Source organism: Lolium rigidum, chromosome 1 (assembly GCF_022539505.1).
Source record: "Lolium rigidum isolate FL_2022 chromosome 1, APGP_CSIRO_Lrig_0.1, whole genome shotgun sequence".
In the NCBI taxonomy this organism is placed as follows: domain Eukaryota; kingdom Viridiplantae; phylum Streptophyta; class Magnoliopsida; order Poales; family Poaceae; genus Lolium; species Lolium rigidum.
Window position 1 is genome coordinate 306,598,858 of NC_061508.1, and position 15,774 is coordinate 306,614,631.

A 15,774-nucleotide genomic window follows, 5' to 3' on the forward strand; every position below is an offset into this window, starting at 1 on the left:
ATGTGAGTCAAGTAAGAAGTTTTCATGGTCTTGCTGGGTTTTATAGAAGATTTGTGCCCAATGTTAGTACTATTGATGCACCTTTGAATGAATTGACTAAAAAGGGTGTTGTATTTGAGTGGGGCGCAGCCCAAGATCATGCTTTTGATGAATTGAAGAGATTGTTAACTTCTGCACCGTTGCTTGCACTTCCTCATTTCAATAAGCAATTTGAGATTGAATGTGATGCTAGTGTTATTGGAATTGGTGGTGTGTTGATGCAAGAGGGTCGCCCAATTGCATATTTTTTTGAGAAACTTTCTGGTGCTAAGTTGAACTATCCTATATATGATAAAGAATTGTATGCTTCAATTAGAGTTCTTGAGGTTTGGCAACATTACTTGTGGCCAAAAGAATTTGTCATACATTCTGATCATGAAGCTTTAAAATGTCTGAAAGCTCAATCTACTTTGCATAAGCGTCTTATTAAGTGGGTTGAGTTCATTGAGTCTTTTCCATACATTATTAACCATAAGAAGGGAAAAGATAATATTGTTGTTGATGCTCTATCTAGGAAGAATATGTTGTTAACTCAACTTGATGTTAAACTTCCTGGATTAGAAGTACTATGTGATTTGTATGCCACTGATCATGATTTTGCTGAACCATATCGCTTGTGTGCTATTGGTAAAGCAGGGGAAAAATATCACATACATGATGGGTTCTTGTTTAGAGCTAACAAACTATGTGTTCCAGAATCGTCTGTGCGTTTGCTCTTATTGCAGGAATCTCATGCTGGAGGTTTGATGGGTCACTTTGGGCGTGAGAAGACGCTACTCATGCTAGCTGGCCACTTTTATTGGCCAAAGATGAGGCGGGATGTGGACAGATATGTGAAGAGGTGCATTACTTGCAACAAGTCCAAGTCCAAGCTGAAGCCTCACGGTTTGTATACTCCTTTACCGGCACCTACTACACCTTGGGAAGATATTAGTATGGATTTTGTTTTGGGTTTGCCACGTACTAAGAGAGGCCATGATTCTATATTTGTGGTAGTGGATAGATTCTCTAAGATGTCACATTTTATTGCCTGCCACAAGAGCGACGATGTGTCGCATATTGCTAACCTGTTTTTCAGGGAGATTGTACGTCTACATGGAGTCCCGAAGACTATTGTTTCTGATCATGATGTGAAGTTTATGAGCTACTTCTGGAAGACGCTTTGGAGAAAGCTGGGGACGAAGCTACTTTTCAGTACTACTTATCATCCCCAAACCGATGGTCAAACTGAAGTGGTGAATAGAACATTGTCACAACTGTTGAGATCCATGATCAAGAAGAACCTGAAGGAGTGGGAAGATTGTTTGCCGCATGTGAAGTTTGCTTATAACAGGGCGGTACATTCTACCACAGAGCTGTGTCCCTTTGAGGCGGTGTATGGTTTCAACCCATTACTCCACTTGATTTGTTGCCTTTGCCCATACATGAGAGAGTCAATATGGAGGCATCAAAGAGGGCAGATTTTGTGCGAAAGATTCATGTGAAGACTAAAGAGTTGATAGAGAAGAAAGGAAAGAGCAATGCTGCAAGGATGAACAAGAAGCGCAAGGAGATATTGCTCAAGCCTGGTGATATGGTCTGGGTACATTTTCGCAAGGATAGGTTCCCGAAGCTACGGAAGTCCAAGTTGCTTCCTCGTGGTGCTGGTCCTTACAAATTTCTTGCCAAGATCAATGATAATGCATACTCGATAGATCTTCCAATTGATGAGTTTGGTGTCAGTAATTCTTTAATGATTTGACACCATATGACGGAGAAGACCTTGGAGCGTCAAGGTCGATGCCTTTTGAAGGTGGGGAGATGATGAGGACATCCCTACTAAGCTACTACCTCCGTCATTGCAAGATGAAGACGATGCTGCTGTGAAGCTCAAGTCCAATGAAGTCAGGATTGGACCAATGACACGAGCTCGTGCGAAGCTACTTAAACAACAGGTGAACTTGTTCCTAAGTGATACTTTGATTGATGAGAACTTTATACTACCTAAGTCCTATTACTATGTATGATCAGGTATGAAGAAGGAGCAAGCATCGCACGAGGAGGAGAGGAGCAGCTGGACGTGAAGCTGGACGTAAAGCTGGACATGGAGCTGGCCATGAAGACATCCCATGGACGCGCAAGGGAGGTGCGGGAGCATGCGTGAGGGAGGAAGAAGAAGTTGTCCAGGCCGGTGCCAGGCCCGGTCCGTCCAGCCACTACGCCGGCCGACCCGGTCACAGGCCCGATCCAACCGGCTCCCACGCAGGGCGAGCCCGGTTCCATCCGGCTTCTACGCTTGTGGCATCCAGGCGGGTGTACTGAGCCACCCGTCCCACGCCCGGTCACCACCCGGTGTGAAGCCCGGTTCCGACCGGCCTGCCCGGTCCCAGGCCCGGTCGACCAGCTCCTGAGCCGGCCGTGTCTGAGTCTGTCTCGACCAAATCCAATCTTTTCTATGTATCTTTTCGACTCCTGGTCGTCCTGAACCCCTATATAAGTGCCCAGGACGCCCCCAAATTAGGTTTAGACCACGTTTAAGATAAACCCTAGTTCATAGTTGATTGCTTTGCAACTCTATCGAATTTATACACCATATTTTGCATTGATTTGTTGTTAATCCCCTGAAAGTCTTGTGTGATCTGTTGTTCCATTGGGAATTAGACGGTTGCAACTTACCGCTTCGTGGTCGGCGGCTACTTGCGCAAGTGTGTGGAGTTGCGAATATCTTGCAGGGTTGAGAGCTGTTGCATTGGGCGGCATGGACCAATCGAGAGACTTCGTTGCGTCATACAAGTTATCATCCACTTCATCATCGTGTTATCTCCGATGTGTTCATCCATGATCATCATCACCATCGTTGCTTACTGAGAAGATCGGGCCACCCCTTATCACCTGGCCCATGTCCGGCACCATGCTCGGTGGCCGCCGGACCGGCCAGACCGGCCGGCCCAACGCTCGGTCGATCGGCCCTCCCGCCGGTTGGACCCTTTTGGCCTGCTTGCCCCGCCCAGCCTGTCAGCTGGCGCTACCGGCCTGTGCGCCGGCCCGTCCGGTGCCCAGCCCGGTGGACCGGCCGGCTAGCCGGCTGGGTCGTTTTTCTGTCAGTTTTATTCCCCAACGTCTCTATTTTTCCTTGGGCTATAAATAGGCCTTCTTCCACCTTGGGCTGAAAAAGTGCTTACACTCTCTCTCCTCCATTGTTGATTTTGAAGAACTTGCCATATCTCCTGATCCCCCCATGATTCTTGCTCATTGTTCAGAGATCTAAGAGAGAAGATCTAGATCTACAATCCCCACTTATCCATTTCTCCTCTAAGTGAGGGGAACCCTTTGGATCTAGATCTCAGAGTCATTTGTTGATCTCCTCCTTGTTCTTCCTCTCTAATCTCATCCTAGCATCTGTTTGTTTGGTGAGATTTGAGTGTGAATGATTTGAACACCTCTAGTGTTCTTGCTTTGCATCATTGCATAGTGTTGAGCTCTCCACCACGATTAGTTTGAGTGAGAGATCGAAAGCTTGTTACTCTTGGATGGAGACCTCCTAGTTGGCTTGGCGGTTGGTGCTCCGGTGATCTCTTCAAGGAAGATTGCGAAGAGGCCCGGGCTTCTCATTCGTGGAGCTTGTGAAGTGGTTTTTGAGTTTGCCATCTCCGGAGTGGAGGAAAAGCTAGCCATAAGGAAAGAGCTATTCCTTCGTGGGATATGCTCAACAGAAGAAAGTGAGCCTTTGAGGTGTTGTGAAATCCTTCATGGGACCCCCACCTCTCCAAATGTGACGTACCTTCTTGCAAAGGAAGGGAACACGGGAATACATCTTCATCTCCGCGTGCATCGGTTATTTCTATACCCGAGCTTACTTTCCTTGTGATAGACATCGTGTTTGAAGTGCATATATCTTGCTATCACTCGTGCTACATATATCTTGTGCCTATCTTTCTTAGCTCTAGTTGTTGTTGTTGCACTTAGTTGAGCCTAGAATATTTAGGATTTGTGCTTGTAAAATAAACGTTAGTTTAATTCCGCATTCTTACAAGCCAAATCCGTAAGAGTTTTTAAAACGCCTATTCACCCCCCCTCTAGGCGACATCTCGTCATTTCAAATATGATGCTAACTTGAACAAGCAAATATGATGTTACATTGTCAAAATAAGATGACCTATTTTTGTGGTTGACTAGCACATAGTTGAATAAGAAAATATGATGTTAACTTGAGTAAAGCATAAATTAAAAATGTGGCGAGACTTTTACTGCCATGAGGGAAAATTGAATGACATGTCACTTCACTATATTTTTTTGACCTAGGTTTATGCACAGAAACTACAAACAAATAAATGCCTCGAGTTGTCCCCGTCGCTCCATCACCCGGCGCCTCGGCCTTGCGGTGTAGCGGCAAAAGTGGAAGGCGAAGGTAAGGAATCATAGATGAAATTATATATTCGACGGGCACATGCAAAGCCGCGTCCGAAAATATGTGCATGCGACCATGTGACTGATTCTTTTCCATGTACCTCCCTTCCAGGATCCTGTGTCTGATTGCTTTAATTTCCTAATTGATTTACCTTCCTCATTGCTTTATCACTTGATTGGTTTACATATATTGAGTATGCAATCACCTAAATATGGCAATCCCATGATTTCTCCTTTGACTATGCAATTCCATGACTATGTCATATTTTTGAGAAGTGAAGATGTTATGGGCACGGATGGCTGGATGGCAAGCGGAAGACTTTTTATATGATTAGATGATCTGGATATGTTGAATGTTTGACATCAAACATTTTTTATGACGTACGGACTGCAATATAATAGTAAAGAAAACGCATTCTCGATTTGACAGTAGTGTGTGTTTTTTTCCAAATCATCAACACTCATTCTTTTTGTCCATGGTATACTTGCTAGATCACTAATGTGACACAGATTACAACTTATTCACACCAGTAATTACATGTAAATTAGTAAATTATTAGCCTATTAACAATGTAAACTACATGTATACACATTGTTAACAAGCATGTATATGTAAATTATAAACTATAATCTTTAAAAAATATAAACTATACATGTTATTCAGCAACATCCAGGGCGGCGAAAAATTATCCTATCCCCTCAAAACATTTTTACGTTATTACATTTAGAGTTTTTGTATATAAAGACTTATGTTCATATTAACTCACAAAAAAAAGTTTGACATAATAATCAAATATATGAGCCAGACTAACGTAAAAGTCACAAAATTATGTATTTTATGACATATTTTAGTACGCCACATGAACTGAACTTTTTACGCCATGTCTATATTTCATTATGTTCTACTCGAATTACGAGGTGAGAACAAATATATGTGACATACAAATAAAACGTACGGTTGCGAAGAAATAGGGTGAGTGTGGAATAATTATTCTACCCCCTCAGACCCTAATAGTGAATATGTATATTCAATTGAATGTACATTTGTCATATTATGAATGTACATTTGTCATTGGCAAGTAAAAGATTGAACTTTTGATGAAATAGCAAACAATTGAATGTACATTTGTCATATTATGATTAGAAGAAAAATCGACTTATGACAAATTTAAAAAGTTGTACCATGTCCATGTGCCAAATAGACTCTCCCAAAAAAATGTTGTACTTTCCATTTGTATTGTTTCCTGCAAACATGATCTTTTATTCCCCCTTGTGTTGTCAGTATATCATGTATGTGAGCCTCGGGTAGTATGTAGAAGAGGTGGAATCCCGCTAAATCCTACTACCTCCATCCCAAAATCTTAAGGTTTATATTATTTTCAGAAAATCAAACTATGCCAATTTTGACATTTTACCGAAAATAATTTTCATGCAACATACAAATTCAATACTCCTCCGATTCATATTACTTGATATTAATATAGATGTATCTAGACAAATTTTAGTTGTAGATACATCCATTTTAGTGGCAAGTATTATTAGATAAAAAACGTTGGCCGACGGGGGAAGATCCCTCCCCTTGCTACGCTGTTTGGTAGGATGAGACTCTTCCCGCGGATAGATGCTAGGTTGATAACCCGGTTTAAAGTCAACCTCTCCTTGCGAAATGGCCGCGAGATGAGGATTTAAACCCGAGTGGGCTGGTTGTGCACTCGCTAGTCTTATCAATGAGAAATGATTTAGTTCTCTATTATTAGATAGACAATAAATATATTTTTCGTATGGTATCTATAAAATATCATATTTATTGATACATTTTTCTTAAAAGTTTGATCAAATTTTACTTAGTTTAACTTTTTTTCCAAATAGAAATCCTAGCTTTGGGAGGGAGGTACTATAGGCAAGCATTTTATTTCAAATTATCTACGCTGCTACGCGCGGCCATCCTCTGCCAACATTCTTCAGACGGATTAATCCAGTCGGCGCACGCACGACGGGAAGACCCAGACCGGCGGCGGCCATTTCCAGAGCAGGTCGCGCGCCGCCCATCGCGGCGGCCTGTAGCTGCCGTCCGCGAGGTCGAGCACGCCGACGTCCGGCGCCACCTCGCGGCACCTGTCGTGCGACCACGGACCGTCGTCGGTGAAGTACACGCAGTTGCCCTTTAGCTCGGACCGGCAGCATCCGTCCACCGCGACGCACAGCGACGCGTTCTTCCCCAGGAACAGCGCGCGCCCGGCCAGGACGCCTCCGTCCTTGCCGTCCACCGGAGTCCACCGGCCATCGTCTGTCGTCCACTCGAAGAGATCGGCGTCGACGGTCGTGTACTCGACGCGCTCCGGACGGGGCTCGCACCTGTACCGCGCGTGCGCAGCCGCCCTGAGCCGGTGCACCTGGAGCAGGCGCCCCGGCGAGAGCTCCACGAGGTACCTGCTGCACGCCCCCGACATGGAGCACGCGCGCCCCGAGCAGCAGCAGCACGCTGCCGGCGCGACCGCCACCCGTGTCGGCGTCGTGGCGTCCACGTCCCATGCATCGACGCGCCCCGCAGAGTCCATCGCGTACACCAGTTGCCGCCCGCCGGCGCTGGGCGCGGAGGAGGCGCGCACGGCGTCCACCCAGCGGCGCGAGGGCGTGTCGAGCAGAGTCCACCTCGTGTCCCCGGCTCGGGAGACGGCGAGGTGGGACAGAGGCTGGCAGATGAGCATCACGGCGTAGCCGCCCCAAGAGCCGGTCTGCCCCTTCCACGGTGCGGACACGAGTATGGCCTTCTCGTATAGCTCGAACCGGAGCCTATCCGGCGCAAAGGACTCCGGCGGGACGACCACGGGTGCGTCGTCGTCGTCGTCTCCGTTTTCATCCTCGTCAAAGCAGCACCGTATTGAGTAGCTCACGACCCTGCCAACCGCGTCGCGGCTGGCGTGGACGAATGGGAGCGTGTCGGGCGGAGGGAGCTGGACCTGCGCGCCGGTGAGCGGGTTGAGGAGGCAGAGCTCGGAGGCGGCGTCGGCCGTGACGAGCCACCCGTCGGGCGACGAGCCGATGCAGAGGCGGTCGGAGACGGCCGGCGCCGGCTGCGGGATGTCGTACGTCCTGCCCTCGGACAGGCTCAGGAACCGCGCCTTCGAGAACGTGTCGCCGGCGCCGCGCCTCTGCCAACGTACAGTCTGGTTGAAGGGGAGCATCAGCCACGGGGACGGCACATCCACGGCCTGGACGCGTGCCGCGCTGGCGGCGGCGGCCGACCGCCACGCGGTGCAGACGGCGGGGAAACGGAGGCGGTCTGTCACGGGGAGGCGGACCAGAACGGACTCGAGGAGGTCGCTCGGTAGGTCCGACCAGCCCGGGCTCGGCCTCCTCCCGACGGCGCCGACGAGCTCTCTCATCGCCGCCATTGGCACTGGGTGTCGATCGTACGAGGTGAGGAAGAGTGGGAAGCGATTGGGTTCTCGGGATCACGATGCGCGCGGCAAACTTATCAGCGTCGGCCGCAGGTCAGAAACTGGCGGTCGCGGTTCTGGTTTGGCGGTTCGCAGTCGCACGGGAGAACGGCGAACGGAAATCAGTGCACGGCGGCGACGGCGCGGACACGGTGGGCGCTAGTGGTAAGGTCTCGCCGGGGCGCGGACACGGGAGATTAGAATACTGTTTTTGCAGGAGACTGTTTATTTTTTCAGAGCCTGTGACAAGGATGAGAAAGTGAGACGTCTGTGCATGCAGCCCACCGATCACACACGCTAAACTTCGAGACACAAATTTACCCCGATTTGCAGTTTATTAGGGTAATATGTAGTTCAAGAAAAATGTTTTCACTATAAATTCAGTCAAAAAAATATATAAGTTTTTCATTGGGTTCATATTCGAAAGACGTTTCCAATAATACATTTTTTGTCACATAAATTTATAGATTTCAATAAAATTTTAAAATATTTTGAATGTAATCAATGAGGTATCCTACAATCATACAAAATCTGAGTACAAGATTTTTTTGTATTTTAGGTTACACGAAAATGACAAAATCTGACAATATATATTGTTTTGAAATTTGCACTATACTCAGATCTACTTTTGTCATTTTTGTCTAGTCCAAAATGGAACGTATTTTTCATTAAGATTTTACGCGCTTGTACAACAACAACAACCAAGCCTTTCGGTCTCAAATAAGTTGGAGTAGGCTAGAGTTGAAACCCATAAGATCTCGAAGCCAAGTCATGGTTTCGGAACGTGGATAGCTAACTTCCACGCACCCCTATCCATGGCTAAATATTTGTCGATATTCCAAACCTTCAGGTCTCTCTTAACGGATTCCTCCCACATTCAAGATTTTACGCGCTTGTAACATACATGAATACATTCGTTGAGTACTTCCAGGTTTTCTTCATAAAATATAAAATATTTAAATGTGGTTGAATTTTCGAAATAAGAGCTTGGCCTCTATTTGTGGTTGGCCCTTTGGTCAGCATGACCATTTCAACGCAAAAAGCAGATGTTTGGTTCTGCCGCACAAGAGATTGGGGATTTTTCTAATACATTGGACCTTTTTGGAACGTCGTTGGTTATGATTGTAACAAAGAAAAATATTCATTACATTAGACGCGATGGAAAATTCACCCTGCAAAAAAAAGACAATATGGAATTTTGTCTAAAGTGCTGCCAAATACGTAGAAGTTTTTCTTTGGTCAGCATGATTCTTGTAAAACAAATCAAATCGTAGGTTGTGCCCCACACAAATTAGGCCTTTCCGGAACATCATGGTTATATTGTTACAAAAGGAAAATATTCATCACATTAGACTCGATGAATTATTCTTTTTGAAAATGCTGTCAAGTGAAGAAGATTTGAGGTAAAATTCTAAGGAATATAATCCTCCCAAAAAATCAATGTAATTATTTTGAACCAAAGAAGCCCCACAACTGTCACACGTCAGGCTTGATAAGTAATCCCAACCCAACAAAAAGAAAAATATCATAAAATTTCTATATTTCATCTACAAACTCTAGATACATTATTTTATTTAACCCTTTATTTAAACATAAAGGGATGTAGAATGGGCGCTGTAGTGATGAACTGGGGAGGTTACCGCTCCTTCATTATTAGGAAAAAGAACTATAAGCAACACCTTCTAGAAGGAAGTGACATACATACATAATTACGGGTCATAATGCATAAGAATAAACATTGGAAACAAAACAGCCAAGTAAATATGTTTAACCAGTGTCACGAAGCACTGGATATGTCTGCATACAACAACATATGTTTTGCCTGAGCTCAGTTATCTGCAGCTCTCTCTTATTTCATCCGGGGTTTTCTCACCAGTGACCATTATTACTAGTATTCATTAGTTCTTATACAACTTTCAGGTATTCTGTCACCTGTCCTGCCCTAGAACGGCATGCCATAGTCGTCACCTGCAAACTGAGGGCTCCAGGGCTGCACATCATCAATGCTAAAAGGGCTCCAGGGCTGCACATCATCAATGCTAAACTCAGGATCATACGCCAGAGCACCACCAGTGGCAGGTTCTTGAACAGCAGGCACATCATTTGTTTGAGCCACGGGAGCATTGTCGTCTATGTTCATCGGCTGAAGCATCTGCTTCGAAGCATCGTCTACCTGGAGCTGAACGTCTGGTCCAATGCCTTCCAGCTCCTCTCCTTCCAGCTGGTTCATCAGAAATGCCTCCGCTTCTTTCCAGCTGCAGAATGAATCCCACGCCATCTTCTCTGCAGTGGAGCGGGAACTGCCTGTACCATCAAGCAGGCCATTGATCCCTAGATCCACCGGACCATCAATGACCATGGCTGCAGCGTACGGACCATTCATGGTATTTCCGAGAGGAGCAACTGCAGGGCACACCTGGTTAATGGTATCTTTCTGCAGATTAGCCGCGGTGTGAACCTGGTTCATGGTATAACAACAACCCTGCAGGTTAACGCCCACCAGGTTGACATTGTTGCCTGCAGCGTCAGTATTGCTGGTGTCTTTCGGTTGCTGAAACAGGCTTGTTATCATGCTGTACGGGCCAGAGCTCTCCAGGGGTACGCTTGCTGGTGCACCATAACCTGTTTCACCAGCAATAGTTGGTGATACATATGCAATGCCTCCATATCCGTCAACAGCTTTACTCTTCACAGGCAGCAACATCGGTTGGTACGTCAATGAAATCCTTTTCGGCCGGCTTTCACCAAAGCACTGCAGGCTCTCCTCGTATTTATCCCACACGGATATGGAAGGGCGTTCAGAAACTGCAGCTGTGTGCACGTTAGTCTCTAAAACTTCTTCATCGGGTGAACGTTCCTCCCCTTGTGCCCACGGATTTCCAGTGTACTTATCACAGGTAGCAGAGGCAACCTCATGTGTGATCTGCCTCTGTGTGCTCGTCAGATGATCAATGGGTTCAGGAGTGGCTTCCTTGTGAGATGATATAATCAGGTCAGATAATTTTTTCATGCTGGCATGTTTTTTAGATTCCTCCTTTTTTTGCTTCGCCTTCTGCTCTTTCAGCCGATGTTTCTACCACAATACAGAACAGAGAAATCAAGACCGGATCACACATCACAGTATAGAAATGTGAAACTAAAGCAGAAATTATGAATACCACTTCAGCAATAACGATGTTGTAACTTAAATGAAACTTAATACTTGTTGACTACATATGTATTGCTATGACATTACATAGGACCCCAGTTTAATATTACAGTCACAATAATAAGCCCCAATTTAACCAGCGAAGCAGAAAAGTCGAATAAAGTGGTACATTGTTCAAGAAATTCCCAGAAACATGAATATATTAGTCCCCCGAATCGGTAAACCAGGCTACAATAGTGTTTGGATAGTCTGATTATTTAGGAATTAAGACAACTAGTTAACAAGCAAAGACATATGGTTTCCATTGTGATTATTTCTGTAAGAAACTCTACTCCTGAAGCTGCATGTGTTAGAAACTGGAAACTTGATCTAGGAAAACATACAAACTTAATCTCCATGGCATGCAGAGGTGGAGAGCACTGAGTACTGACGCGCTCATGAGACATCCATGTACATGTGTTTAATATGGAAACTAACAGAACAACAAGGGAGACACGGCAGAGCATCAGTGTGTAAACATTATTTCCTTCCAAGTTTGTCCAGTTAAAATGAAAGCTTGACCATTGTCTTTAGTGTGCAAGTTTGTCGGCAACTGTTTGAACTTTCACTGGGCTGTGAATTAGAAGGTCCAATATTATATACAGTTTTATGTGTATCAGCTCTTAGTAGTATAGATTAGGAAACCTGCTGCCACAGAGAATGGCATATTGATTAACCAACGCAGCATATATAGTAACACAAAATAAACAACAGAGAAGGAAAATGTTCTATTTTCCCACTAAGATCGAACCAATAATAGAAAATTGACTACTATGTTTTGTCGCTATTCCATTAGGTGCCTTTCTTTCTTTCCTTATTTCTTTTGCCCAATCATTGTCTATTAATGAGAGCATGATTGGTAAAAGGACTATTCTGCAGTAACATCAATTTATTCGGTCAGTCCGCATCCGTATCGGCCTCTGTATGTCATTTACCATGGCCAAAAAATCTTGTCGGATCAGAAACCTGAATCCGAGCCAGATTCTGAGACCGTGTGTTTGTCCGAGCAGGACTGCTGCTGGTACTTAACGTGTAAAATATAGACCAGTGACAAGGTGCGCGAGCGGTAGCATATAGCTGCAACTTCGTGAGTCGTGTAATGATGACTGCCAGGAGCAAATCTCTTGAAAATAGCTGGTCTGCTAGATTAGTTACCCAAGACACAACCATTATGTTGGTTAATCAAATGTATATGTATCGATAAATTTAAGTAGGTAGTAGCTTCCATCTAAACCAAATATTCATGCAGGGGGCATCAGGTTAGCATTGGCAATCTATGCTCATTGGCCACGGAAGGGGGAGACAAATGGCAATGCCACCAAACTTCAAGGCTATGGCAGCAACAAGTACTTACATATGCAGTGGGCAGCGAGTATATGGATGCTATTGGGAAGAAACTAACACTTCACAGGCAGTCGAAAAGCTTTGACCTAGCATATACTCACAGAAATGGTCAACATTGCAATAGCAGAATGACCATATCATATTAGTTACTTCCAAAAGTTACAGCTTCCTTAGGGAAACTGCATATGATGAAAGAAAAAATGAAGGATCAAATACCAAAAGTTCAACCAGCATAAACTAACTAGCATGCGCAACAGCGCAAGTGCACAGATTATCACCTTCTACTACTCATGATCGTCTAATTAACAAACCAAACTTAACAAAAATATAAGTACTGAAGTACTGCATACCGCAGCTGTAAATATAGTAAATCAAACACCCACCTGGAGATGGCTTGCTATGTGCTCCAAGGTCAAATTCAAATTCTCGACATTCATGTGCCGACGAATATTTGTAGGCGTAGCAACTGTTAGCCAAAAAAAAACACAAAAAGGTCATGTTTAGCTGTTAAACATAACAAATTACTGATTTATGCCAAGTGCAGATAGCCTTACACTCCCCAAGCACTTCAACTGCCCGCAGGAACTTCTCATGGAGCTGACTGCTCCATGTGAACCGACACAGCTTCTTTGAGCTATGTGCTTTGAGCACATATGATTCTTTATCATCAGTTTTAGACCCGTGATTTTTAGCAGATGATGAGTCCATTCTACCTTGGGTTTTCTTTGGAATGCTTGATCCCTCAGGTAGCACCCTTCTAGATTTGTGTTGCAGTGCTTTGCGCATCAGAATGTTGAGGGTTTCAGTGCCAAATGGTTTAAGCACATTGAAGCATGATCGTAGGGTCATACGTTCAGAGACTGCCTCTACATCATCATAACCACACATTGCTGCAGCCAAGGAACAATACCCTTAGATTAATGAATTTAGATGGCAGAAATTTTCTTAAAACAATGCAGCTCTGAATTTAAATACTTACTGACGAAAAGCACTCCGAGTGCATCCAGGATGTGGTGAAACACCGCCAAAGTTTCATTCTCTGTATTGGCAGTACGAACGTCCGCTACCACCAAATCAAGCTCCTCACCTTTAATAACCCCCCTTTCGAGGGAACCGAGGGCTTCTTCTGCTGTTTGGAAGCACAGAACTATGGAATAGTGGAGTTAGACTCAAATCTTCGGAGAGTAAAAAAGTAAAAAACCATGCTAGCATGATCAAATATTGCTACATTACTATCCTAACCTCCACTTGTACTATTACAGTAAGTGAGTTCTAAGGCCTAATATAGCTACTTGATATCTCGGCATATGCTTTTCTCATTTCACCTCATACTCCAACACTTGGACGGGCGATCAGTTTACCACTCTAGCAGTTATATGCTGCCATTCTGTTTAAACCATATAAAGTTCATTCAATATATTCTGCACATACATGTAAGATAATCTAATGGAGTTTCCAAGGGTAACACAGTAACACTATATCCTATATGGAACTGCATCTGCTTCCTTTCTGTTTAAAAATGTCATATACCAACGGAAATGCTCCACATATGATGATGGTTGTACATGATCCATATGTGATTTAGAGGACAGATTTGCTACCATGTGGGCCATAGCTCGCTGAGCCCTGCGTGATGAGAAACGCTCTATATCCATTGCATGCAAGCCATACAACAACTAGTTACTGGTCGAGATCAAGATGGACCGACATAGAGTTCCCACTGGGTGACCGTACACCCCAACCTACCGCCAAACAGCCGTACACCCTAACTTCCCATCAAACAGCCGTACACAGGAAGTACGAAAATATGAAATGTCCAAAATTAAATCAGATGTGCATGTGCGGATAGAAGACGCCAACGGTCATCAAATTATGTCTTTTATTGTACCCTATGAATAGCACGTATCAGGTGTCCATTGATTGGAAGGTAGAAAGGATCACAGTTCCCCCTCTTACGGGATGAAACAAAGCTTAAAGCCTTTAAATAGTTTCATGAATATATTTTTAACTTAATATAGAGAAATGTGTGCCAACTTAACCAGCCAAGTTAAGCACACAAAAAATGAAACAATTAAGTAGCAGCGACTAATAGAGTGTATAAATTCCTCCAATTCTGAAAAAGAATTTGAATATCTTGAGACAATAGCAATTTAGTCCCTAAGTTGGATTTTGACCACTCACATTCGTGGATAATACGAAAAAAAAAACCGTGTAAATTAAGAAGTACACTGTTCTAAGCAAAAGAGTGCTCAATTTACAACAGAGATTTGTCCAGAAATAGAAAATTGCTCACAAAACCATGGGATTGAGAGTACCGCTGCGCTACAGCATGAGGCATATCGCGCATGATCGAATCTCATGCGTCTGTGACATCAGCTGCCTCACGCCCCAGACCACCAGGCGTGTGCCCACAGCAATCCGACACGGCACTGAAGCACATCGCGCCAAAGGCCTCTTTTCGAACATGTGCTTGTTATATTTCTCATTATGAGTATACCTTGAATATTGGCTATCAACCAGAACAAAGATCCAATTGTGCATAGTTAAGAAAGTGGTACATAAAACCTGAGGTAGTGACATCTTAGGTATGAGTTGATCTTACCTATATATTTTCATATTGAATGATTGGCATGGTATATATTGGTTGTAATCATTCACCAACCATACCAGATCCAAATGATATTTTTCTAAAATACACGAAAGCTTTTGCTTGTCTTTGTATTAGATCCAAAATGATGTACCTATTATCTTTCATTCTCCCTTTAAAAACACCTTTTTTACATGGAAGGGGGAAAGAATACAGAATGGAGATGCTTAGGAATTGAAATGCGCACCTTTGAGGTTGAATTTCGCAAGTGTGTCGGAGATGGCCAACAGAGATACCGGATCATGATCAAGAACTAAAACTGAACCATTTTCCATTGCAGGTCAGTGTGACCCTATGGTAAGCAGAGGAGGCTACAATGGATCTAATACCTTCTTCTGGAGTGAGACCTTCACCGAGGGCAAAACATAGAGCGTTGTATAACAAATAAAGTTATAAAAAGACAAGAATTTAATGAGTAGTGTCCATCCTTATTCAAAGTTGACCTGTATTTCGAAGTTGAAAGTGGAAGTTGAACAAGATATACTTTTTTGGCAGTACATGTGAACCTCATCATTATTTTGTCCTATTGTGCTTCAGTTTCGGTGTGAAGAACATGTAAGGACGTGAACCTCTCTCTGACCATACTGGCTTTTTGCACACCCTTTGTTGTGACTCGACCTGCATTTCAAACAGTCTATGCCAAAAAAAAAAAACTTTCACAGGCAATATACACCCTATGGCTAACCCAAATGGGTTAACACTCCAGTAATAACCATTTTAATGTGCACTGA

At 44.1% G+C, this 15,774-nt stretch overlaps 2 protein-coding genes across 2 annotated transcripts; both read right to left on the bottom strand.

The window, feature by feature from the left end:
• Positions 1-6,395: 6,395 nt before the first annotated feature.
• LOC124661019 lies at positions 6,396-7,820 on the bottom strand. Its single transcript, XM_047198882.1, has one exon. It carries the CDS (start codon positions 7,818-7,820, stop codon positions 6,396-6,398), a length of 1,425 nt encoding a protein of 474 aa, XP_047054838.1.
• Positions 7,821-9,579: 1,759 nt separating this feature from the next.
• Positions 9,580-15,353, bottom strand: LOC124684076. Its single transcript, XM_047218478.1, has 5 exons — positions 15,231-15,353; positions 13,376-13,543; positions 12,951-13,286; positions 12,780-12,862; positions 9,580-10,938 (listed from the first exon to the last, which is right to left on the bottom strand). The coding sequence occupies exons 1-5, from the start codon at positions 15,316-15,318 to the stop codon at positions 9,808-9,810; spliced, it is 1,806 nt and encodes a 601-aa protein (XP_047074434.1). The 5' UTR covers positions 15,319-15,353; the 3' UTR covers positions 9,580-9,807.
• Between the last annotated feature and the right edge of the window lie 421 nt (positions 15,354-15,774).